The sequence below is a fragment of the Siniperca chuatsi genome, linkage group LG14 (assembly GCF_020085105.1).
Source record: "Siniperca chuatsi isolate FFG_IHB_CAS linkage group LG14, ASM2008510v1, whole genome shotgun sequence".
In the NCBI taxonomy this organism is placed as follows: domain Eukaryota; kingdom Metazoa; phylum Chordata; class Actinopteri; order Centrarchiformes; family Sinipercidae; genus Siniperca; species Siniperca chuatsi.
Window position 1 is genome coordinate 16,115,851 of NC_058055.1, and position 26,003 is coordinate 16,141,853.

At 41.5% G+C, this 26,003-nt stretch overlaps 2 protein-coding genes and 1 long non-coding RNA gene across 3 annotated transcripts; 2 read left to right on the forward strand and 1 right to left on the reverse strand.

The window, feature by feature from the left end:
* Nucleotides 1–71: 71 nt before the first annotated feature.
* On the reverse strand, nucleotides 72–18,300 carry supt6h (SPT6 homolog, histone chaperone and transcription elongation factor). The gene is made up of 37 exons (XM_044222412.1): nucleotides 18,145–18,300; nucleotides 16,600–16,710; nucleotides 16,341–16,511; nucleotides 13,622–13,695; nucleotides 13,282–13,462; nucleotides 13,045–13,126; nucleotides 12,558–12,813; nucleotides 12,219–12,320; nucleotides 11,941–12,054; nucleotides 11,719–11,808; nucleotides 11,341–11,483; nucleotides 11,019–11,164; nucleotides 10,751–10,861; nucleotides 10,361–10,641; nucleotides 10,108–10,262; nucleotides 9,400–9,595; nucleotides 9,064–9,203; nucleotides 8,759–8,876; nucleotides 8,563–8,639; nucleotides 8,310–8,445; nucleotides 8,047–8,184; nucleotides 7,302–7,469; nucleotides 7,072–7,199; nucleotides 6,732–6,939; nucleotides 6,338–6,485; nucleotides 5,957–6,099; nucleotides 5,712–5,852; nucleotides 5,253–5,448; nucleotides 4,927–5,072; nucleotides 4,568–4,660; nucleotides 4,321–4,434; nucleotides 4,054–4,178; nucleotides 3,725–3,837; nucleotides 3,554–3,631; nucleotides 3,278–3,456; nucleotides 2,578–2,840; nucleotides 72–2,126 (listed from the first exon to the last, which is right to left on the reverse strand). The coding sequence occupies exons 2-37, from the start codon at nucleotides 16,697–16,699 to the stop codon at nucleotides 1,934–1,936; spliced, it is 5,247 nt and encodes a 1,748-aa protein (XP_044078347.1). The 5' UTR covers nucleotides 16,700–16,710; nucleotides 18,145–18,300; the 3' UTR covers nucleotides 72–1,933.
* LOC122888242 lies at nucleotides 17,553–20,157 on the forward strand. Its single transcript, XR_006380665.1, has 4 exons — nucleotides 17,553–17,754; nucleotides 18,525–18,607; nucleotides 18,862–18,892; nucleotides 20,035–20,157. It is a non-coding gene; the product is annotated as an uncharacterized LOC122888242 (long non-coding RNA).
* A 1,736-nt stretch (nucleotides 20,158–21,893) lies between these two features.
* On the forward strand, nucleotides 21,894–25,697 carry sdf2 (stromal cell-derived factor 2). Its single transcript, XM_044223334.1, has 3 exons — nucleotides 21,894–22,134; nucleotides 23,130–23,326; nucleotides 24,468–25,697. The coding sequence occupies exons 1-3, from the start codon at nucleotides 21,951–21,953 to the stop codon at nucleotides 24,765–24,767; spliced, it is 681 nt and encodes a 226-aa protein (XP_044079269.1). The 5' UTR covers nucleotides 21,894–21,950; the 3' UTR covers nucleotides 24,768–25,697.
* The last annotated feature ends 306 nt before the right edge of the window (nucleotides 25,698–26,003 follow it).

Below are 26,003 nucleotides of genomic sequence, written 5' to 3' on the forward strand. Positions count from 1 at the left end.
ATATATATATATACACACCACATGTCCAGACTGACTTGTTTCCCAAATCAGCATGAACAAGACTCTGGGGATAATATGAACACTTTTATTAAAGGGATCACAGGTAGAAAAGGTCATCAGCAGTGCCAGCGACATCATTTCTCCTCTATCACCAACTACTGCCGAGAACCAATCACAGCCTCGCTGAGAAACACGCAGTATATCTTAATCTGGCAAGAGACGTAAAACCAAGTAAGTTTACTCATAAATCATAATTATTTAAAACAATATGCATATTATGGGATCATGATACTTTGCACACTGCAAAATGAAGCACACCATTGAATACCAGCGCTGCTTGTTTGTACTGTGGCAGAGAGGCACAGCAAAAAAAAAAGAAAAACTGAAAGGATAAGTCAAGAGGGACACAGAGTGGCCTAAAATTGCCGCACGACGATCACAAAGGAGATTCTATGTGTTTTTAGCAACAATATATTCATTCTACTGAAATAGCTGCGTGCAGTTCAGAATATTATACAGAGTTAGGAATATAAACAGTTTGACAGTATCTTCTGCTGATAGTGTTATGGTTAAAGAAATTTGAACTCATCCACTGAAACATCTTAATTTTACTGTTGCAGCTGTGAAACTTGTTCATGTTTGTTGGCATTCAGTGGGAAAAGCGATAAAGTCTAGGACTGAATTGCAGCAGCGGTGTACAAGGAGATCACAACCTTCAAGGTGGCAAACATCATTACCCAATGTCACAAGTGAAATACTCACTGAACTGCAAACATTACAGATACATAAGAGATTCAAATTTGAGTTAACTTTTGAAAATGACCCTCTGACACTGCCATGGATGCTTGTTGGACGAGGTACTTCCGCTTTGCCTGTTAAATATATTTACTAAAATCAACTGCTTTAAAATGTGAACTTCTTCTGCACTGCCTCGCATAAATGCGGAGGAAGTCATCAACCAGTTACCTCAAATGTGGTACATTGTTAGTGTCCACACAGTCTCATAGAGGTCAAATAAGAGTCAACAATAACATTAGAGGCTATCTACAGGAGCCAAAACACAGTCAGCTGATCATAATACAACATGTGGTGGAGACAGACAACTAGCAGTAACTCATGTTTGAGAGAAACTCAAGCTGACAAGGTTTCTCCTTGAATTTATTTTGCTTTTTTAAATCAGCCTCATCCCTCACACGTGTGTGTGTCTGTACAGTCAGACAGATGTGTTTGCTTTGACAGATGTGAAGAGCGGAGGCTGAAGGTTCAAACAGAAAAAAACAAGTCTTTATTCATTCTGACGCATACCATACAAAATTAAATTTCCTGATTGGCTTGGCAAAGCGCTGTTTTGGAAACTGCTTGCAAAAATCCACCATCCGTAAAGGAGGAAAAGTGGGTTTTGGAAACTGTAACTGTGCCCTTCTGTCAAAAACCATTCATGGGTTAAACTAAAACCAATTGCAAAAATAAAGATACTAGGACAGCTTGTTTGACATAGTCTGTGTAGGTCCATTCCCTATATAACTGCTGTCGGATAGTTCAAGTTTTTTTTGTCACTGTACTGACTTCCTGCATGACATATACAGTGTTATTCTGACTATACAAAATACTAAGCAGCCAGAGGAGTTGGCTGGAGGTGTGGAGGTGAAGCATTTGGGATGAGATGGGCAGACAGGAGGACAAGAGGAAGGAAGGAGTTGAGATAAGCCATGATACCAGACCAGATTGATAAACTGCAGCTACAGTATCAGGAGATGAAGAGATCGTATGAACGGACAATCAGCTGGATGGAGTGGGCTCCAGCTGTTGGTAAACTGGATGAAAGGGCTGATGGGTTGTGGGAGAGACAAAAGATGGAGGGTTATCCAGATGAAGAAGCAGTACAGAGGATGGAGTTGGGTAGGGGGGGTGTAGCGACGCCCCCCTACATGTCCTATCGGTCCATTTCGTCCAGCAGGGGTGTGGCGTCTCCGGCGATCGACATGGGTGTGCTCTCGATCATGGGGCTGGGCGACGGTCGTGGCGTCATCCTCTGTGTTTTCTTCCGCCCCTCTGCTTCTTTCTCTTTCAGCCACTGCTCCGCCATCTTGCCCCAGTCCACTGCTGAGGCGCTGCTGCCGCTGGCCCTGCAGGGAGGGAGGACAGAGGGGGAAGTGTTTTAGACAGTGTAGGAAAGAAAAATGGATTGAATGGCGGGCTGCTGCTTAGCCTTAAAATGATGCAGATTGTAGGTTTGGCTCCATCTAATGGCAGAAAAATCATCATCCAACAGAACTGTTTGAATTGTTGATTTGAGTTGCATACTGCGAAATGGACTGACTTGGAGGTGAAGGGAAAATCTGACAATGCAGATGAGGGCTACATTTTTGTTAAATATGGAACTTAAGGGTAATTGCCTTTCTAAAAGATCACTGTACATGAATAATTATAATCAGTTCGAATATTAAAGAAAAAGTTATAGCAAATATAATATAAATAATAACAGTAGTTGATCAAACTTGATTAAACCAGGATGCTTTTTCAGGAAACATATGGGCACAGTGCATGGTCGCCCACACATATTCCCCCTGTACTTACTTTGGCTGCTGCTGTGGCGTCCGTCCCCTGGATGAGGTGGAGGATGACGGCGTGCTGGATGAGTGGCCGTGGTGACTGCTGTGATGGCCGTGATGGCTGTGGTGTGACGGGTGGCCTCCGTGTGGGTGTGCGTGAGAGTGTGAGGACTGCGGGGTGGAGCCAGGGTACTGTGGCGTGCCCAGGGCCTGCTGGCTTGGTGTGGTGTAGGAGTAGCTGGGCGTCATCATTGGCGTCGCCATGGGCTGCTGAGGTGTGGCAAATACCTGCAGAGGAAGAAGTACTGGTAATGAATGTGGCTCGCAGAGTTACTTGGGAAAATTCAATATTAGTATACGTAGGGTCTCATGAAATCATTTCATCATTCACATTTAGTCATCCCTTTTTGCTGTCAAAAATAATGTCTAAATACTGTATATTTTATAATATAATAAAAGAAAAAACGTAGGAACTGTATCATTAAGAATAGTGAACAAGCGCAATTATAACATGTCTCATCTCATGTTGTAATTCTGCTTTGTAATTCTGTAATTCTGGAAAACAGAAAACATTTGGCTCATGAATCTGCTAACAGATCAGCTGGTGTAGTGTTTTCTGGGCTGGCCTAAAATGAATGTTAGGTCAGTCTGTTAGGAGCCATTATCATCTCCAAAACAACCTCTTTTCTTCCACAGTATTTGCCAACATTAAAAGCTGCACTCACATGATAAGCAGAGGAGCTCCCTCCTCCTCCTCCCGAGCTGCCACCGTAGCCGTACTGGCTGGAGCCCCACTGTGCGGGGGTGGTGTTGGGGTTCTGGCCCTGGCCTGTGACTGCGGCGATGGCACTGAACATCTGAGAGGTCATGTTGCGTGGGAGGGCATTGACAGCTCGCGTCAAGTCTAGGGAGAAAGGAATACAGTTGGGAATTGTAAAATGTACTACAACTCCCCTCATGCTGAAAATGTAGATTTGTGTGTGGAAGAGCGCAGTACTCACCTGCGATGTTGATATTGGCTGGGGTGGCGTTCAGGGATGCAGGCGTCCTTGTTCGGCTGCTGTTGCTGGGGGTGATGCCTTTGACATGAGAGAAAATGTTAAATAATAACCCACAATATATTTCAACTGTCTTAATATACACCATAAACAACAGGTTGAGCGTTTCCATACCTGGCACAGGCTCTTGGTAATGGTCCTTAAACCAACGGAATAGTCCGTTCACTGTAGGAAATATCTGTGAACGGTAGCGGAAGCCATCCGGGGTGATGGTTACATACTCAATCCTAGAAAAGAAAAACAAAACAAAACAAAAGATGGCATGTTGACATTCAGATCTACGGGTATGTAAACGTTGGTGTCAAACGAGTAAACATAAAAAAATATCTTGGTAGTGGGGCAGCTGTGTGGAAGAGTGGATAAGAATTAGGTGGTGTTGAGTAATTTGGCACAAGTATGACATGACTCAAAGATTCAGAGGAGACAAAAACATTTCTGCTCACCGTGGTTTTCCGCGAGGCTGGTAGCCCAGTATGAATTTTCCTGGAAGATCTTTACATGCCGAAATAAAGTACGGAATAAAAGTGGGTTTCTCCCTCTTTGTCTTGACCAATAATTCCTCCATTTTCTATCAGAGGGCAAACAAGACAACAGGAAATGAGACTTGTCGCAAAAACAGGTAGTAGAACGATATGAGTTGTTGAGTTATGTTTCCCACTTTAAGAATAATATTCAAAAGACTACAAAATACACAGTAAATGAGTATGTACCTCCTTGCTTCCCCAGTTGCACTCCTGGAAGTACTTATGACCCAGTAGATCCCGGGCAAAGGACGCCATTGGCTGAATGTACCGAGCAGTGATTTCATCCAGATCTTCAAACTCCTGCAGAGAATGTAAGAAATTCTTTAAGAACATGCAGCAGCCACAGCAACACTGATTTAACAATACATTTTCTGCAGGTTTGATTATGAAGCACAAGATCATACTGAACAAAGAGGAGGAGAAAACAGCTTACTTCATTATTGATCCAAAGAGTGTGCCCTAAGCTGAATGCGTTCTCTTTGCCTTCTTCTCTCACATCCACATGCTGGTAGATACCGTCAGCCACCTACAAAACATCACAGAGTCAGACTGGAACATATTGCATCAAACAAACGCTTAACATTAATTATCTACATACAAGTGTTGTGATTTGCTTTAAACATTTACTCAGTGCCATATGTTACTGCCAAGTTTTGCTCAACCTCCATGACACAACAAAGTCTTTTTTTTTTTTTTTACCTTGTGTCTTTTTTCTCCCATCTGTCCATTCAGTTGTATTTTTTTAATTTGACCCCTTTATTGTCCTGCTGTACCCCTCCATCTGTTTCTTACTTTCCAGGTGACGGTGAGGTGGTTCTCTCCTTTGCTGCTGGGTCTGATGATCAAGTCTCCCTGGTCCAGGGTCTCCATCATCTTCTCTGCCTGGTTGAAACTGATATTGTGGAAGTTGGGGTGGGCGATCACACGCTTTATATATGCTGGAGAGACAGAAAATGTAAAGCACAGACAAACAGTATAAAGACGGTGATGTGGAAGTAAATATCGATGGGTAAACAAAGTGTATTATGAGGGAAAATTTCTCAAAAGTAGCACAGTGTACTGTTTTATTAGCTATTTCGATTCAGAACAACTTTTTTCAATCCTGTTATTATACTAACGTGTTCGATGTTGTTTCTTTTTGAGCTCCTCCTCCTGTTTTTGGTCTTCGGACTCTGTGTCAAAGTCATAGTAGCTGTCCTTGGGGAGCTTCCACTCATTGGCCTTGTCCATCAAATCTGAGGTGCGGCATGTGAGGTCGACACTGAATTTCTCAATGTCAATTTTCATGATGCGGCAGTGAACTGTCATGCCCACCTGAAGGAGGAGGGGGAAGAGGAACAACCAAGTATTACACAGGTGCCACAGTAGAAGGAAACAAGACAGGAAGGACAGAAACAGGCAACAATTAATCATAGATCTATCAGGATTGGGTAGTGTAACTGGCACCAACTGGAAACTCTCAGAATTTTTTGCAGGCGAGATTAACAAAAGAAAAATAAATAATAATAAAAATAAATTAAATTAAAAAGCATCAGCAAAGCACAACAAAGGATGACAACAAAAAAACAACGCCTCACCTTGACCCTCTCCTCAGGGTGTTTGACCACTTTGTCACTGAGAAACTTGGTGGGAATGAATCCCTGGACGCCGTTATCCAATCTGGACCGCACCCCAATGGCCTGACCTGGACATGAACCGCTGTCAAAGTGATTCCACACCTAAAGCAGGGACACAAAACAAAAAAGATGATGTTTAGATGTCAGACTCCCAGCTGTTTTCTCACATTAAGTTGTCAAAAGAAGAAAACTCAGGTGTCTCGTACCTCGCTGAGTTCAGGGAAATTGTCCTGCTGGCAGAAGGGACACTGCCACAGCCCTGTAGCATCATTACGGATGGCCTGGTCATAGCTCTCTCCTTGAGGCCGCCGGTGAGCAATACCAGTTACTATACTGGTGATCAGCTTACCTGGAAGAAAAGGAGGAAAAAAACATTCACTGGTAAAACATTAACCACACCAGACTATGGAGCTGCATTTCTACGGTGACCGGTACCAATGTCATTCCTTTGATCAAGTCATGTGCTATGACTACTGCATCAACTTCTTAGGCTGACTGCTGATGGTTATGAATCAACTATATATTATTGATCTTTGGTGAAGTTTAATTCAAGAGATATATGTATACTTTAGTGCAGTGTGTATTACCAATATAAAATGTCTCTGGAGTCTCCTTGGTGAGCAGGTTGAAGACCTCCTCAGTGTTGGGGACTCTGTAGGCAACTCTCAGGTCTTTGTATCTGCAGCTCAGCTCTGCACGAATATCATACAGAGTAATCCCCTTGTTGCCGTAACCCTACAGGGACAAACCAAAGAAGAAAACTTTGTGAAAGTTGAGCGGATGTGGAATATGGCTTAAGTTTCTTTTGGCTTCAGAGGCCCCTGAAACCCCTGAAGTGGTGTCTGACATCGCTTTGTCTGGACTAAATATAATGAGTATTCTGCACTGTAGTGTATATTTTTTCAAGCTGTTCAAAAATGGTACTTTGGTATCAGAATGCATGAGACATTGCTACGGTCAAAGCAACAACCACACACTGACCTGTCTCTCAAGCTCTTCAGCAAAGGCATCCAGGTCCAGGTCTTTGAGACGTTCTGGATTTTCCAAGATCTCCTCCAGAGCTCCAGCTGGGTTGGCATCTTCTGCCGACTCATCATACTCGAGGGCATCCACAGCCATCTTGCGAGCCCACTCGTATGTCTCAGGGTGGACACGAGACCCATCCAGAACCTCAATGTAGGAGTCCGTGCTGTGTTTAAAGTTTAAGAGAAGAAAAACCAATGCTGATTCAAACAAGATAAATGATAGATCACTGCCTTGTCTGACAATGGTAAATTTAGCACTATGGGAAACATCAACAGACCCCCTACAAGGTACCAACCTGTCCCCAAGCGATGCGGTGTCAATCTTGATGAAACCGGCACAGTTAATAAAGACCTTGGGTCCCATGTGACACATTGTGACCAGCTGGGTTCTGTTTTCCAGACGAGTGTTGTTCTGCTTCAGAATCTGCACAAATACAAGGACCACGACGGTTATCAGGTCAGCAGATAAGGCGCTATAGTTTCAGATATGACAAAAGAAATTAATGACAGCAGCACAAATGCATACCTTGAGCAGGTGGGAGCCCTTCCTTGGTCCCAGACCACAGACATACTGGACCAGGCTCTGAGTGTGAGAATGGGCGATGGCTTTGTTCACATCCACTCCAACCTCATTGACACGGTTGATGAATTCACAGTAAAGAGCACAGAGCAAATCTTCCTTCACCACATGTTCCTGTGAAAGAAGGGGAGGGGGGAAAAAGACACCAACAGTTTCACAAAGCTGCGCTGTATGTAGCTGCAGAGTCATTATTTCTATGTCTACAGTGTCTAGTTTAATAGCCATAAGTGATGTGCACGAGTTTGGAGAAGCGCCGTGTCACATTCTCATCTTAATATTCACTGATTGGTAGACACATAATGTATTTGACCTGGCTGAATTGATTACTGTTACTGAGTGTTTCTTTCCAATCTTATAGAAAAACGTAGCTTGTTATATGTAATGGGTCTGTGTGATACTACAGGAGAATAAGAGGCGGATAATCAAGACAGGAACTGTTATCTACTGTTACCAAATGTCCAAAAACCAAATAAAACCAAATAAACAACAAACAAAGCAACAAACACCCTGAAAAATCAGACCCCCCAAATCATTACACTAAAATAATTCTTAGTCTTTCAGTGATGTCACAGAAAATACTGTAAATCTGGCCGTGATACTTTTTAAAGAAATCATGCTTCAACAATATACAGCAATAAATATATAAATGGAGATAAAACCACACAAATCCACCATTTCTTCAATCTCTCACCTGTAGTGGGTGTAGTTTGAGGCAGAGAATATCATCATCTGAGCTGCAAACCTGAGCATACTCCATCAGGGGATCCTGGATTTTCCTGGCTATTGACACAGCCTGTCGCAGCAAGGGAGGGTAATCCCTAAAATCAACCTGCACACAGAGAAAGCAGAGGGTCAGGGGGGGGAAAAAAGAAGCAAATGGATCCACAAGTTAGTGAACTTGCTGTGGTTAACTGCCATTGTCGAACAGTGAAACCACTGATGTGAAGTATTTACCTCAGATTTCTTGCTGTTCATGTACAGTGTGGCCAATTCATTGTCAACAAGTTCAACTCCCACAGCAGGCAGAGAGGACTCTTGCTCAAGCTCGCTGATAGTCCTCTTGATGTCCTCCATGATCATTTGGGCATCCCTGCACACACGGCATGTGTTTAACATTTCAACCTCAACTCCATTATAACTTGTGAATGCTGTTCAAAATGTCTACATGTAGCTTTCCAGCACATACAGAAAGAAATCAATCATTTACCGGTTTTCCCCAGCGACAGCTACCACATGAGGTTTTTTGCCGGACAGAAACTTCTTGAGATTTTCAATGTCGTGTGCCTGAGGATGACACACACAAAAGAGTGACCATCACAAAGATGCATCCAGTAACATATTTACCTAAAACAGAAAAGCATATGTTTACTTCACTGAAGGACAGTTATGTTCTCTGTTTGTACCTTCTTCTCTCTCTCATCCTCCCTAAAGGCATTCCTCCTCTTCATGAAGTAGGGTAGACGCAAGAAGTCTACCACCTCTCCTTCCCCGTTGATCAGAGCGCAGAAAACTGGTGTATCTCTGTTAAGCAAAGTTTGTATGTAAGAAACTTTATTGTTACATAAGCGTGTCATTTATGCAGCAAACATTGCTTGGTCTTATACGGTTGCAATTCAAACGTGCAGTGTATCTACCACATTTAGAAGTTTATTGCTAACACCCAAAATTCTAGCCACTGTTATATCAATAAATACTGTGGGGCACATACCTGCTGGGTGCATAGGCTACACCCAGCACCCGAATGCCTTTGCCTTGACTCTCATCCATTAGATCATCGTCTTCCTCAACCTGCTGATCTGGCCTATAAGGAGCCACTTTAAGCCAGTTATACAACCGACGACAGCAGGACTACGAGAAGAAATGGAGACTTCATAATGAGTTCTAGGGTTAAAACACTAATCAAACACACATTATTTACTGATTTTGTGAATATTTTGCTCTATAAATTTACAAACAGGAGTTTACTGTGTTGGCTTTCTGTGCGTAACACTGATTCAATAATGTAATGTGACAATAAATGGAGACAGATATCATGACAAATTACCCTGACAATGCTCTCTTTGGCCTCAGCGATCAGTTTGCTCTTGAGCTCCTTGGCCATCTGAGGGTAGAGGAACTGATTGAGTGCTCTCTCTATGGCTAAAGTTCGCTGCCTGTTCCACTCCTGCACCTGGTGACTGAACTCATCCCTGTAGTAGAACTGTTTGATCTCATCAAAGTACGTCTGGTCCCCAGCATATCTGAGGAGGAGCAGAAGGAAGACAGAGAGAAGCGGAGACAGAGAGGAGTGCCTTAATAATACCAGAGTCATAATTTAAAAGCCCCATACTCTACTGACGAGGATGTGGAAAAAAAACATAAGCTGCGAAGTAAAATTAAAAAGAAATTAAACTTAGGGGACCTATCCTACTTATCAACCCTCCTTTCCTCCAACATCCAAGCTATGTTTCTTTACAGATGCTAAAAACTGCACAACAGTTAGTCACATCAGATCCTGTGCTTGGTAAACGTCATATGGCTAAGGAATGTGCATAAACAACAAAACTGACAGGAATCATTAGACCTTGTGTTTGTATTTGTATGATTTGCCATATCTGGTTTATTAAAATTGACTTGATGTACGTGCCCAGCCTCCTCAATCCTCAGTCTGCTTATAATCATGAATTAAAATATATCTGGATTGAGCAGGTTCATCCTATGCAGATTTGGCAGCATTTTAGTTTTTGGTCGTCAGTATTGTCACTGTACTTACCCTTTCACCCCTATAAGGTCTATGCAGATGTCAATGGAAAGCAGCCCCTCGTCCTCTGCCAGGCACATCTTCAAGAACTGCTCCCCATTCAGCTCTTTTACAGGCTTGTTCTTAAGATACTTGAAGGAGTAGGCAAAATGAGCCTCATCTACCTCCTACAAGAAGTGAGCAAATGGCAGGTTTTTAGAATGGTACTCAAGTTCAGAAAACTTTCTGCTTAGGATTGCATGTCTGTAATTAAAAGTGTCCATACCTTTTTGCCCTTCTTCGTTGGCTTGATGTTGATCTTGGCCCGCTCCTGAAAGGTCTGTCGGAGAACATGTCTGACCAGAGGTTCGCGAGCAATCTGCATGGCCACCATGTACCTGGTTCCTTCCAGCACTGCCTCAGGAGTGGCGAACTGACTGCAAACATAATCTTTGGCCAGCTCTACAGGCTCAGCCGGGAACTGCTCTGTCTCGTGACGCTGGTAACTGTCTCTCAGATTTTCTCCAAACTGCTCTGGAGTTAACCCAAACTTTTTAGCCAAGCCATCTGCAGTAAGGAAGAAACAGAAAAAAAAGTTGAAGTGCTACCAAGGTAGGGAAAAAAAAAGGATAACTGAACACAGACTGTGTTGTGCAAGGTAAAAAAGAAGACTAACCAAGTCCTACGCTCTGACAGATGCTGTACATATCTCTACGAGATGCCAGCTTGAGGTCAGGACCTTTCTGTTCTTCTTCTTGTTGTTCTACCTCCAATTCCTCTTCTTCACCTTAAGAGGAAGCCCATCAAAAGCAATATTGAATCAAATTGTTGAAAAAAGGCAAACACTCCTAACTCAAAAGTTGTTTCAGTTAGAACTGAACAATTCTGCAGTATCTGTCCATCAACACCTAATGAATTGGTCAATTCAGACACATCCATCTTACCGTCCTCTGACACTTCTTTGATCTTCTTGAGCCTCTTCTTGCTGGCCTTGGCAGCATTCTGCATCTTGGGGATGTCTCGGCCATAGTAGAGCAGAAAGTGGTTGTACACATCACCCAGCTCTTCAAGAGTCTGCACATCTTTCAGCCTATAGAAAAAGGTTTGAATGGGAGAGAAAAAGAGCAGTGAGGATAGGTAAATAGCATTATTTATCGCCAATCACCATGTAAATCTGCAATTATTCCTTGCTTAGTACAGTCACAACCACAGTACAAAAAAGATTATCTTTTTCAGCCTTAGCCCTCCGGTGTTATCGCAACGTACCTCTCCATGTCAGCTGTGTCCAGAGGACGGATGCCGTCAGCCAAAGGTTTGTCAGGGTCAGCTGAGATTTGCTCAAATTGGTAGGACTGCATCTTCTGAAACAGACGGGTCAGGTTCTGCTTCCGGGTCTTCAGTTGAGTCCACTGGTGGGTGGAGGATAAGATTTATAAATCAAGAAACCAGAAGTGGCATATGTACACCAAGTTGATGAAAGCAAACGACTGAATCATTTAAAACAATGTTTAATTAAATGAAGAAGTGATAATTATAGGATTGGCTGTGCACCCAGAGGATTCCCCCTTTAATACTGACTCTCAGGAATGGCTTTCTGTCAGTCTGTAATCTATTCCTTCTGCGAAAAAGCAATACCAACTATACCTTTTCATCCCACTGCCACACCTTCCACAAGTCATTGATGTTTAGTTCTGGCTCCACATATTCTTTCCTGTAGAAAGCTATGAATGGAACCTGAAAAACCATGATAAAATTGTCACATTTTGCATTCCTTCTTAAAGACATAATGTTAAAGGGTTTTAGGGAAGGAAGGAAAGGAAACAGATGAAGTAAATTCATCATATGGTTAAGGTGAGCTCACTGTACCTCAAACTGTTGATTCCTCATAAAGTTGAGGGCCTCTTTGATTTTGGTAATTGTGGTGGGGCCTTTCCTGCTGAAGTTTGTGGTTGTTCCCCTGTCTAGATAATCTGTGCTCTCCTGTTAAGCGCACAGAAAAAAACAAGGGAAAGATATAAGGAAAATCCAATGATTTATTCCCCAAAAGGGGGAATATAACCAGGTATCATGACAGAAAATACAAGAAAGTTCTTTGCATTCTTTGTGTGTGCATTTTGCCTCAGTGTGTATGGAAAAGGTCGTACCTGCATAGAGATAGTCAGAGTGGAGAAGCCATGTCTGAAGATCCATTCTGCTTCCTCTTCCAGCTCATCGTCCTCAGCAGGTTTAACAGGGATGGATCGTAACTATGAGACGGAGAACAGAGTCAGGAAGACAAGTACTCAGAAAGACAACATCAGGCAAACAGAATAAATAGGTTTTCAAGGCTTAACTGACTATTCATAAACCTGTCCCCTCCCCCTTCAGTATTCACTGAACATGGACAAAGAAAAAGCAGTCATTATGAACCTATATGGTCCATATAAAAATATAACAACAGTGCATCAACACTGCTAGCATCAAAAACACTGACAAACACACACCTGGAACCTCTCGGGCATGTCAGTAGTGCGGATCTCATTGTCTTGGTCAGTCATGTGACTACTTTCCAGCTCACTGGGCTCGTAGATCTCAAAGATGCTCTTCCTCCCTTGCCTCCTCTTAGTCTGTTTCTTGGGTCGGTCCCAACCCTCTTCATCCTGGTCCTCTTCCTCCTCCTCACCCTGATCGTAAGCATCTGCGTCAAAGTCAGCAAAGTCAAAGTCGCCACCAAAAATGTCTTGGGCCTCCTGGAGGGCTCTGTGGGAGGATGATCAGTAAAGAGAAGCAGCAGTGATTATGTTTTTCCTTTCACTCGTGTCTTAATGCAGCTTGCCATTTTGTGTTTATTGTCTCGTTGTTTCCTAATATATGACTATATTTTTAATTTAATGAATGGGTTGATATTTGAGCCCAACTAGATCATTTAGTATAGCAAGGAAAATAAGAGACAAAAAACGCTAGATTTGCTGTATAAAATATGACACTCACGCATCTGTGTATCCTGGGATCTTCTTGCCCCTCTTTTTGGTGATGGGTTGGCCATCATCATCCACAATAAAATCGTCTATATCTGTGGGACAAAAGCACAAATTTAAAAACGAATCAATTCTATACCACATCATTTAGAAATCAAGTGGGACTGAGTTTATATTACTATTCTTTTTCTATTATTTCTCAGCTTTTTAGATACTCTAAGACAGATTAAATCCCCTATTCCTGGCCTACCTGACTCCTCGTCCTCTCCTTCTTCGTCATCATCTGCGTGTTGGAGAGGCTCATCGACAGCCTCGCCATCCTCGAGCTCGCCCTCTGCATCACCATGAAAAATCTCATCTGCGATCAAATCCTTCTCGTCATCATCATCTTCATCGTCGTCAAGTGTTTTTACACGGTCATATTTCTTCTTCTGTGACACAAGACAGGTACAGCATCAGCACTGCTAGCTTCAACTTTTTCAAGTGTACAAAAATGACATGAAAATGTTGGTCCAGCATAATGTGAGAGGCTAAAGGTAAAATTGTACACTGTTACTATAGAGAAAACAGTGATGAGAAATGATTCTTACCCTCCTTTTTACTTTAACACCTAAGTTTTCCTCAATTAGGGCAAGATCATCCTCATCCAGGTAGTCGTGAAAATCTGCAACGAGGAAATGTCTCAGTGAGAGGAAACAACTTCAAGACATGCTGCATTTCTACCACTGTAAAAACAGTGCTTTTGTTCTTCACATGTGATACACATGATTATTTGTTGAGGAAATCAAATGTTGAGGTATAGGGATGGGGAATAAATTCAATTAAGATATAAATCATGATTTTTTTATTTGGCACCTTTATACCACAATGACTCAGAATCCAAGTTTTCAGTCTGCATTGCTGCAGGCAATTATTTATTTACTGGGTTCAATGCAGGTATATGCCGCTGAAACAACATGTTCACTTTCTTCGTTAATGAGAAAGCAAAAATATGAAGGAAGATTATACACCGCACCAGCAGAGAACTAACATCAAGCAGCACCTGCCCAGGTTAATGCAACCGATATGTGGGTGCATCTGGCTCCACAACATATGGAGCTGAAAGCAGGGGAATAGAAAAAGGAAACAACCTATTGTTTTACCTTCCCAACAGATGCCACAAATGTTTGGTCTATTCTGATTATTCAGAAATGTATTTTGCCTCACTTTAAAATCTACTGTTCAGCACAGTCTAGTACGAAAGAAACTCATTAAAAACTATAATATGTAATTGCAGGATTACAGAAGGGCATTACATCTTTAATTGGCGCCTTAATAATCCATTCTGTATTATATTGGGAAATCATTGCTGAAATCATTGCTGACTTAGTTACCTGGCAAAATACCAATATGAGGTCAATTTTATTATTTCTCCCTGACAAGGTACACAATCAGGACCTGATCCAAAAAATAATAAACCCCTAATATAAACAAACAAACTTGATACGGATCTGTTGTTTTGTATTGTGACCAAGATACATACTAAACCAACATGGTACCAAATGACATCTGCACCAACCAGGTGTGTTCACTGTTGCTTTACTTGATCCATCCTTGGAAAATATCCACCATGTCTGCGTCTTCTAACATTATACCAGTTAACGTTGCTTTCTCGCGCTAAAATGGGTCGACTCGCCGGCCATTAATAAATCTGGGTGGCAATGCGTCATCTGATCGGCTCTTTTGATTGGCCTTCATAGAAACCACCGATCAAACTATTTATAACGAATATCGGCCAATAATGATCGGTGGCCGAACTGATACATCTGCAATAAGCTAATATCAGTCGATTTATCGGTCTAGTTCTAATATGAACGTTATGTCACTGTAAATGCCGTGAAAGTCAACAACTTCTGTCATTTACATGGGCGAATAAACTGAAAACACTGCTAAAATATAAAAAGCTGTTGTGCAACTGACTGAGCAAACAGATTCTGAATGAATCAGGCAAATGTTTTTACAGACTACTGAAGGTTTGAGAGAGAGAGAGAGAGAGAGAAGAAAGCAACATGAAGCAATAGGGACCCATTTTACATTAAAGGTCCAGTGTGTAGGATTTAGTGGCATCTAGTGGTGAAACTGCAGTTTGCAACAATTTGAATACCGCTCGCATCACCCTCCCCTTCCAAGTGTGTAGGAGAAACTACGGAGGACGTGAAACTCGAGAAAGTCCCTGTCTAGAGCCCGTGTTTGGTTTGTCAATTCGGGGCTACTGTAGAAACATGGCGGTGCAACATCGCAACCTCGGTGGAAGGGGACCATCTCCCTATGTAGATAAAAACGGCTCATTCTAAGGTAATGAAAAAACAATGATCTTATTTTCACTAATGAAAACATACTTATAAATATTATATTCCATCTCTGTCAATAGCTCCTCCTAAATGTTACACACTGGACCTTTAAATAACCACATACACAGACAAAAAGGTACATAGTTTGCTGATCATTGTTAATTCGGATGGCCTTATACTTCAAAAAAAAAAAAATTTTCAAATTTTTTCTGTTTTCCACATTCATAGATTGTTTTGGCTTCCTTCGCCACTCAATGGTGAGGGGGTGGTATCACCTAAAAATGTGACATCAGTGCTTCCCCTCCATTGACAGGTCGGGTAACATGAACATGAATATGACATTTACTGAAGTAATACAGCACTGACACTGTAAACCAGACAGGTGCGACTCATCAAACCTGGACAACATTCATCAGTAGCAGAGTATGGAGACTTCAACAACAGTAAATGTGACATTTCTGGCTATTAAATTGATAAAGGATAAACTTGAGAGCGAACTGACCAATACATTGGACTTTGATGATATCATGGATGATTTCGCACAAAGTAGAACCAGAAAAAATGCATTGCATAAGGTAACACTATTTTATGATTCATTTAGGCTTAAAAAGTCTTCCTGTGTTTGCTATATGACACCATAGCTTGCTTTCAGTTGTTTTTTAAGCTTTGTCTTTGTTAATATTAGAGGTGGCTTAAACTTATTTGTGAGAGCGGTATATTTTTTGTGCTCTTGGCTTTAACTGAATGCACCTCAATGGGGCCGCTGAAAATTGGCAGGGCCCGAAATTTTGTTCCCAGTACAATCATGCATGTAGTGGCTGATGGGAATGTGGAGAATGTGAATCTGCGTGAAAACGGCAAGGAGTGTAAAAGAGTTCCAGTACAACCTTTCCATCTGTGACTTCTTTGAACTAATCACAATCTGCAACAATACACTGTATAATGGCTGCAACCCTTTAAAGACACCTGATGAACTTACTGCGCTTTTTACGTCGATGCCTCACTTCCTCCTCTGACTCACTCCCCCCTCCACTTGGACTCCTTTGAGCTTCTTCTTCATCGTCCCCCTCCTCCTCGTCTCCATCATCAATGAGGCCGCGTAAATTTCCTCGCTCATCCTGGTCCTCTGTGTTCTCTTCTTCCTCTTCATCTGTTGAGAAATGACAGATAAGTGGTCCACACGTCATACAACCCCATCTCTGAAACACATGCCCAGAACTAAACAATTCAAATCTCACCATCTTCTTCCATAAACCTCTGGGTCTTTTTAGGTTTAAGGTCTTTCTCTTCAAACTCCTCCTCTGACTCCTCAGCCTCGCTCTCAATGAAGTCTGACATGACGGCTGTTCCTGAGAAGAAGTGCAAGAGGCTGTTAGTAAACTTTCTCAACATCATCCATGCATTACTTTGTTCTCCCAGTCTAATCACAAATATAAAAGCCAAAACATACACAATAACTCATACTATATGTTCTTTAAAGTTTTGCTGTAATTGCAATTTCACCCCTTAACATCCAGTTTCCTTTTATTTCCCCTTTAAGTAGCTTTAAGGTTAGAAAAATTGTTTTATTTCACACTATCTGACAGAATTACATATATATTCTTTATCAGCTCATTTGAGGTCTTCATTAATGTTATATGATTAAATTAAGTAAAATATTGAAACCCAGGACACTTTTTTTATGGCTACACCATTCCACCAAATGGAAATACTTTAAATCTCTTGTGCAGAATTGTATGCACGTTTGACCAAAACTCAGCCCGACATATTTGGCGTCTTTGAAAACTTTAGGATCTCCTCCAGAGTATAAAATAAAGTTCTGTGGGTCTGAGCAATGTTTGGCTGCAAAGCATGACTCCAAGTTTTACTGACTCTCTCGCCTGTCTGTATGATTATGTGTACTCTGTGTTGTCCTGTCACACAAGCTGTATAGTATTTACTCAATATGTGATTAGTTTTCAAACTATTTGATAATAACATTTAGAGATAAACATATGAAAAAGCCCAGAATTACACATGAAAGCCATGCTTTTTGGCACATTCACATTTTTAACATGTATTTATTTATTGACAAACACTGAAATTATATTTAACACTTTAATACTGTATGTTCATATTTTAATGTAACCTGGTGAAGGTTTTCACATTATACCACAGTGTTATAACATCAGAAAGTTACAACAAACCTAGATTTAGCTGGTGAGTTAAAAAAATCCCCTACACCTAACGATGTCGCATTGCGCACACACAACATCGACAGACACGACCAACCAAACACATTGCTTGCTTTCAGTCTAATTGTAGCTAACGTTATCCAGATGATTTCCTTAACGTAGCTGATGAGTGGCCGATGGACAAACATTAATGTTATATTGGGATTTCTAGTCAATAAGGTTAGCTAACGTTTCTCTGACCGTGAGCTAGTAACCACCAACTAGGCTAAGTTAGCAATGCTTGCTAGATAGCGAGCAACCTTTTGCCAAGTAACTTTGCTGGTATTTGATTTTCACGTCATTCATTTGAACTACATTGTGCATCACAATATGTTAACGGGCAATAAAAGACAAACCGAACCAAATTAACCGTTGTAGAAATAGACCAAGGCCTCTGAGCCAACTTCGCAGTCTAACGGTAGTTTAGACGGTTTAGCATATCAGTACATTAGCTTAGCATTAGCTGGAACGACAACAACACCTAACTGCATTCGCGTTAGCCAGTTAACGACTGTTAGCTAAGCAGCACAGTGTAAAGATCTCAAATGACGACGGTGAAATTGGACTTACACGTCTCACTGCGGTGGTATAGTCCGTAAATATTTACAGTAATAACGGGATTATGCTGTGTTTTATGTGTCGGGGAGGTTGTACTTGTAAAAATGGCCGAGAACGAGTAGCGTGAAGACAATTCCGGGATGCAGGCTTCTTCTTTGAGGTTTTACGGCAGTTGGCATCCACGATGTCGCATTACTGCCACCTTCAGGTTTTATTCTCCCTTGGTGTCCATTAATTTTACAGCCGTCTTTCCAGTCCAGTCATCCTTAACAAACTAAATGACCATTTCCTCCCTGGAACACTGTCTCCACGCTCTAATAGACTTTTAACGTTGTCCTCTGCCTGCTCTGTTAGCAGTTCATTTCTTGTCTTTCTTCCTGCATGACATAAAGACATGCTCAACTGTCTCAGCCTCATGGCAAAGACCACAAAGACCTGTTGGATGTTTTCCTGTGATGGAAAGTGTACTGTTAAGGTTGCTGTGCCCAATTCTCAGCCTGCTTATTATTACTTGCTCTTTCTGTTTTGTTCCCCTACTTCTTATCACATCTACACATTTTGGATTGAGATTAAATGTCTCCCCCTTATTGCATTATCCCAATGCTGTTTCCACTGTTGATTTATCTTTCTCTGCTTTTCTGCTCTGATCTTGATCATTTAATATTGATTTCAACATTTCCTTTTTTTTACTGCTTCTTTTGCCAATTTATCTGCTCTCTCGTTTCCCAGGATACCTGAATGTGCTGGGATCCACATGAAGGTGACATTTTTCTCTTACCTAACTATTCTTGAGTTGTTAAACAAGATTTCATAAATCAGATCCTGATGACTTCTGGCTGTACCTGTCTTATTGCTTGCAAGGGCTGACACAGAATCACTACATATTAAAATATTGCTACAACTAATCTGTTCAGTCCATTCGAAATGCCATCAACATGGCAAACAATTCAGCAGTATACACATTCAAACAATCAGATGTTCTCCTGGTCACTAGGTACAGCAACTGCAATTGTTATCCTTTGATTCATCTGTGAAAATCTGAACACTGTCTTTATATTTGCGGTCTCAATAACTATAGTACTCACTGGTTAAATCGGCAGTCCTATTACTATGCTTAATCTTAAGTAATTCCAGATCTACGCATGGATTTTTTTCTAATTCCCAGACAGGTCTAATCGGCCACACCACAGTTGCACAAAACTCTTTATCATATACTCCTGTAATTTTGCTATTTGCTCTCCTGTCCAGCCAAAGCTTTCTTTATGTGTCCTTTCCTTCTACCAACATGTCTGCAGCACCCTTTTTGTTGGATGGCTATCTCCATGCCCCCTTAGGTTGACCCAGTAATTGGCCACCAGCTATTAACCCCAGTGGCATTTCACCTGCCTCAAGTTGGAGTGCACACACAATTTCAAATTACGTTCTCTGAGTTTCTTTCTCGTGAAGAAAATAGCTTTTGTTTTTTCCACTGAAAATTTAATTTTGTTCCCCACTTTTCAACTTAATTCCATCTTGCATTTTCTTAACTATGTGTTCAACATTTCTCCCTCTTTTCCACAAAGCCCCATGATCTGCAAACAGTGATCTCCCCATATCCATTGGAATATTTACAAATATATTATTTATCATAATGGAAAATAGTGTTAGACTTACTACACTACCCTGAGGCGTTGTGTTTTCTACAACATGTTGGCTTGATAACTCTTACCCTATCTTCACCTGAATAGTTCTTCCTCCTATAAAGTTCATAACCCAATTGAACATTTTCCCTCTGATTCCCATTAAATGTAATTTGATTAGAAGCCAGTCTTTCCATAACATGTCATAGGCTTTCTCAATATCAAAAAACACTGCAACCACTGTCTCTTTATTTACTTGAGCTTTCCTTATTTCATCTTCTAGACACAACACTGGACCGGGATGCAGTGAGGGAACTTCACAGTCTATTTCAGTAGGTTTACTGTGATTCTACACACACACAGTTGATGAATGAGGAAAATGAAAGGGAACGAAAAGTAGAAGAGGTGACTGGTGTGGAGCAGGAAGTAGCAAAGATTAGCAAAAGTGAAGTGAGGAGGACGTCGAAGAGGATGAAGAGTGGAAAGGCAGTTGGTCCTGATGACATACCTGTGGAGGTATGGAAGTGTCTAGGAGAGGTGGCAGTAGAGTTTCTGACTAGTTTGTTTAACAAGATCTTGGAGAGTGAGAGGATGCCCGAGGAATGGAGGAGAAGTGTACTGGTGCCAATTTTTAAGAACAAGGGAGATGTGCAGAGCTGTGGCAACTACAGAGGAATAAAGCTGATGAGCCATGAAGTTGTGGGAACGAGTAGTGGAAGCTGGGCTAAGGGCAGAGGTGAGCATTTGTGAGCAGCAATATGGTTTCATGCCTAGAAAGAGTACAACAGATGCAATATTTGCTTTGAGGATGCTGATGGAGAAGTACAGAGAAGGTCATAGGTTGCATTGTGTCTTCGTAGATTTAGAGAAAGCGTATGACAGGGTGCCGAGAGAGGAGCTGTGGTATTGTATGAGGAAGTGTGGAGTGGCAGAGAAGTATGTTAGAATGGTGCAGGACATGTATGAGAGCTGTAAGACTGTGGTGAGGTGTGCTGTAGGTGTGACAGAGGAGTTCAAGGTGGAGGTGGGTCTGCATTAAGGATCGGCTCTGAGCCCCTTCTTGTTTGCTCTGGTGATGGACAGGCTGACAGATGAGGTTAGACAGGAATCTCCATGGACTATGATGTTTGCGGATGACATTGTGATTTGTAGTGAGAGCAGGGAGCAGGTGGAGGAAAATCTAGAGAGATGGAGGTCTGCTCTGGAAAACAGAGGAATGAAGCTTAGGCGCAGTAAGACAGAATACATGTGTGTCAATGAGAGGGACCCAGGTGGAACGGTGAGGTTACAGGGAGCAGAGGTGAAGAAGGTGCAGGACTTTAAGTACTTAGGGTCAACGGTTCAGAGCAATGGAGACTGTGGAAAAGAGGTGAAGAGGCGAGTGCAAGCAGGTTGGAACGGGTGGAGAAAAGTGTCAGGTGTGTTGTGTGATAAAAGAGTATCAGCAAGAATGAAAGGAAAGGTGTTCAAGACGGTGGTGAGACCAGCGATGTTGTACAGCTTAGAGACAGTGGCACTGAAGAAAAGACAAGACGCAGAGCTGGAGGTAGCAGAGCTTAAGATGTTGAGTTTCTCTTTGGGAGTGTCAAGAACGGACAGGATCAGGAATGAGTACATCAGAGGGACAGCTCATGTTAGATGTTTCGGAGATAAAGTCAGAGAGGCCAGATTGAGGTGGTTTGGACATGCTCAGAGGAGAGACTGTGAATATATTGGTAGAAGGATGCTGAGGTTGGAGCTGCCAGGCAGGAGGTCTAGAGGAAGACCAAAGAGGAGATTTATGGATGTAGTGAGAGAGGACATGAAGTTAATTGGTGTGAGTGAAGAGGATGCAGAGGACAGGGTTAGATGGAGACACATGATTCGCTGTGGCGACCCCCGAAAGGGAACAGCTGAAAGGAAAAGAAGACCTTGATTCTACGCAAAAATGAAACGACCACATACGACTGCAAAATATAACCGCTGTTAAATATTTAGTGGTGATACTATTATATTATCATACATATCAAAATATCTCACAGCGACGCCAAATAAACCCAATATAAACTGAAAACGTGGTAAAATCCGTACAGTGACCATTCCGAGTCGCTAGGGGCGCTGTGTCCTGAGCTTCATGTCGGCAGGTACCTCTTTAATGACGTAACGAAAAACAATGCAAACCTCAGAGTGGCATCAGCGGCTGCTCGGGTTGCAGTAGTAATGGGTAACTTAAACTGTGCTGTTCCTCTACGCTTTCTACCAGTCCTTTTATTATTGTTATCCTGTATATTTGGGCTGTCACTCGGTACGGAACTGAGTTATGTGACATGCGGATCAGTCATTAAACTGTTAAATGTAAAGCACAATGTGAGACTACACTCGCACGACGTACGCTACGGATCCGGTGAGTTTCCTCTCATTTAAGGATGATTAAGCATTAATAAACAGTTACGTAGTATTTTTCACTAACATTAACTTCATCTGCCATTACCCACCTCTGTAAGTAACATTTTAATGTTGGATGAAAATGAGAAATTACTGATTTCTATATACAAAGGTTAACAGTGTCAATTTGACATAAGTATAATCAAACAATGGCACATATAAACGATTGGTGACACGTGATCTCTTTTAGGTTATATTAACAAAGCAAATATTTACTCAAGTAATGAAAAATGAAGACAGTATATGAAAAACATTAACGTTTGGATTTTTCCTAGAAAAGCTCGTCCGTTTTCGTTTAATCGGCTTTAGTCAACAAATTCACAAAGAAAATTCGAATTTGAATCTACTTTCTGCAAATATAGAGCAGGGCAAGGTGACTGTGGATAGGGTTTACCCTCCACTACAGCTTTCACTAAACGTTTCTTGTTTAGTGTACTTTAGTTGACATTATGAGAGGGAAGAACAAGAACCCATGCTGGTATTAAACCTAGGAAAGCACAAATCTGCAATATTAGTTCTACTATGGTAGGCACGAGTTCCCATAGCTCTGCAAAGGTGGTCTTTGAGATACTCAGGGGCTCTTTTCTTATAAATATGTTGTACTACACAGAGTTGTAGTTATATGGCTCTACCCTTTAAAGTTAACCACCTGAGCTGTTGATTTGGTTTCAAAGTCAAACCCAACACAACACTCACTAATTTAACTCTGTAAGTGTTTTTACAGACCATAAACAGATTGAGTGATCAAAACAAGAGGACTGGCCAACAGTCTTAAACTTCCGTAATTAATGAAATGAGTTTTTGTAGCCAAAATCCGAGTTTGGTTGTTACTCTCCTCAGGTTTGTTCACTCTGAGTATCTCTGCAAAGGTCTTCTGCTCACTGTGTGTGTTTATGTGTATGTGTGTGTGTGTGTGTGTGTGTGTGTGTGTGTGTGTGTGTGTGTGAGAGACAGGTAGCGGGCAGCAGTCTGTAACAGGGGTGACTGCAGTGGAAGACAGTAACAGCTATTGGAGTGTTCGAGGGACACGTGACGCCTTGTGCCATCGGGGTACCCCGGTCAAGTGCGGACAGACGATCCGCCTCACCCATGTCAACACAGGCCGTAACCTGCACAGCCACTACTTCGCCTCCCCACTGTCCTCTAACCAGGTGGGTGGTGTGAGAAGTGTGTGGGTAGTATGTGATCGGGAAAGGATGTTGTTGTCTAAAAGATAGTTTTGACATTTCCAGCCTGATTTAAAAAAAAAAAAAAAAAAAAAAAAGAAAAGCTGATTATGAGAATGTTTGTGAAATGTCCGATAATGATCTACTACCCTGCAAGTAACGTTACTAATATGTAGTCAGATATGTAAAATACCAAGAAGTTGCCTTTCACATTTAGTGAAACCTAGACCAACATTTTGAGGTGGACATGAGTTGACAGCAGCTTTTACACTTCAGGAAACTTATCAAACTCTGTGGGAAAACAGCCTCGGGTCACCAGAAACCTCTCCGATCTTGAAGAAGTGTGAAAACACTGTCTAACCAAAGTGTTAGAGGATTGGAAGTTGTGTACCGTGAGATGACAGAGATGACATTTTGGTATACCGTGTATACCAAGGAGGCTATTCCTTTAACATATCTGGGTGTATTAGATGAATGTTGTAAATCAATGAACAGGTCTGTTTTATGGCATTTTTTTATTTACAGGATTGTTGCATCAATGTGATGAAGTTCCTTGACAGATGGGTATTAAATCCAGTGGATAAGCCAAAATTAGACATTTCTGTCTGGTAATATTTGTAAGCAGTTTCTCAACCCAGTTTCCAGAACATGTACCACATCATGTTTTTTTTTCACTATGGCAATAAAAAATTACATATATCACAATATCTGGCGTCCCTCATCCACTCAAGAAGCCTGATATATATTTGTATCAGTGGTATCAGCACAACGTTCACTGGAGACAAAGGGGTCTGCATCACTTTTGGTGAAGAAACAAGAAGCCAGAGAGTTTGGCAGAACCAAACATGTCTTAAAGTTTACTGTGTTGGGATATCTAGATTGGTAAATAATGGGGTCTGTGAAAGTTGTTCCTATTGTACAAAAATGTAAGTACATGGCTGGCTCCAGTTTAGTAGCAGGAAAAAGGACAAAAGCAAGGTAGAAGATTAAAAAACAAACATAGCTGTTATTTATGTCTGGAAAGTTAAGGGATTGTAAAATGGAACCAAAAAGCTTTCACAAAAGCAAGATACCTCATCCTCTTCTCTATTCCTTATCTTCTAATCTCTTTCTCACTTGTTCATAGGAGGTGAGTGCATTTGGCGACGAAGGGGAAGGGGACTACCTGGACGAGTGGACAGTTCAGTGTGGGGGATCTGTATGGAAGCGCGAGGAGGCCGTCCGCTTTCGTCACAAGTCCACTGACGCACTACTGTCAGTGACAGGGGAGCAGTATGGACGGCCAATCCATGGTCAGAGGGAGGTTCATGCCATGTCGAGCCCCAGCCAGCACAGTCTGTGGAAGGCCATGGAGGGCATCTTTATGAAGCCCAGCGAGAGCCCGGCAGGCAGCCGAGACTACAGTCACCCACACACAGAGTTCTGAACTTGACTTTTCTTCTCTGCTTCTGTCACTTCCAGTTTTCCCCTCTGTCTACCACCATATTCCTACCTTTGTCCCTAATTACATCTGTACCAGCAGCCACTTCCCACTCCCCTCTTGTCTCTTTTTTTCTCTCTCATTAACTTTTGACTTTCATTTTTTGAGGAGACTCTGCCAAAGTCTGTCATCAATCAGGGTACAATGACTTTATCTTATCAATCTTTACCAATCTCTCTCACATTCATTGTGTTTTAGGAAACACTACTTCAACAGCTACACTCAGACAGCTAACAATATTTGAATAGCGTTATAGTTTATAGCCTTAACAGGTACAAGAAAGAATTAAAAATGCTGTTTTACAGTATAAAGACTAATCTTTTGTGACACTTTACATCCAAGAAGAGGTGTTCCTCTCAGCTGTTATTTATTGTTCAATAACTGCCATCAGCAGTCACGCTACAACACAGAAGGAAGTGCAGGTTTTGCCGATGAGTACAGTTAAGTCATCAAGTGAGTCTTGTGTTTTGTTGGACTAAAAAACATTATTACACTTGTGCCTTTATCCTTTTTTTAAGAAGTAGTAGGTGTTTACATTGTGGAGCCTTTTAAACTTTTGGAAACAGGAATTTTATTGTGTATTCTACTCAAACAATGGACAAGCAGTGTTACTATGGTAAATTACCCCCCCACCCACCCCCCCTCCCCAGCTAGATTCAGTGTTGCATATAAATTATCCCACAGTAAGTGACTCAGTCATTGAACTGGATGCTGTTTATTGTCATTGTTTCCAAGTGCTGGGAGAAAGTACAGTGTTTTGCATTCATGTTGTCTGTGCATGCATATGTGTTAGATCAATTCTTTGTTCCAGAGGTTCATATGAGCAACAAACATGTAACGAATACCTCATATTAAATGGGTTTTTTATGCATACTATTATCAGTGTGACTTCTTTATTGGATTTTCTACTTTTTCATCTGGTTACCAAGACAGTTGAGACAAGCTGGCGACTCTTTCACAGGTGGTCCTTCCTGCATTATCATTTGAAATGAATCACTGATGTGATCAATGACTCCCTTTTCTGCATTCATGATTTACCAACATGAATTATGAGATAATGTCCCTTTACTTGATCATTCATACAATAGTTGAGCAAGTTGAAGTCACCTTATAAAGTCCAACCCCTAATTTCACCCACAAATAGGAAAACAGACTACAGACTGTTAGTGTCTGCCTGGACCA

Coding starts and splice junctions, on each gene's coding strand:
- supt6h (XM_044222412.1), bottom strand. CDS start 16,699: ATGTCAGACTTCATTGAGAGCGAGGCTGAGGAGTCAGAGGAGGAGTTT. Junction 12,814..13,044: donor ATCCCAGGATACACAGATGC/GTGAGTGTCATA, acceptor ATCCTCCCACAG/AGCCCTCCAGGAGGCCCAAG. Junction 12,055..12,218: donor CTCTGACTATCTCTATGCAG/GTACGACCTTTT, acceptor TGCGCTTAACAG/GAGAGCACAGATTATCTAGA.
- sdf2 (XM_044223334.1), top strand. CDS start 21,951: ATGGGTAACTTAAACTGTGCTGTTCCTCTACGCTTTCTACCAGTCCTT. Junction 22,135..23,129: donor CGACGTACGCTACGGATCCG/GTGAGTTTCCTC, acceptor TGTGAGAGACAG/GTAGCGGGCAGCAGTCTGTA. Junction 23,327..24,467: donor CCCCACTGTCCTCTAACCAG/GTGGGTGGTGTG, acceptor ACTTGTTCATAG/GAGGTGAGTGCATTTGGCGA.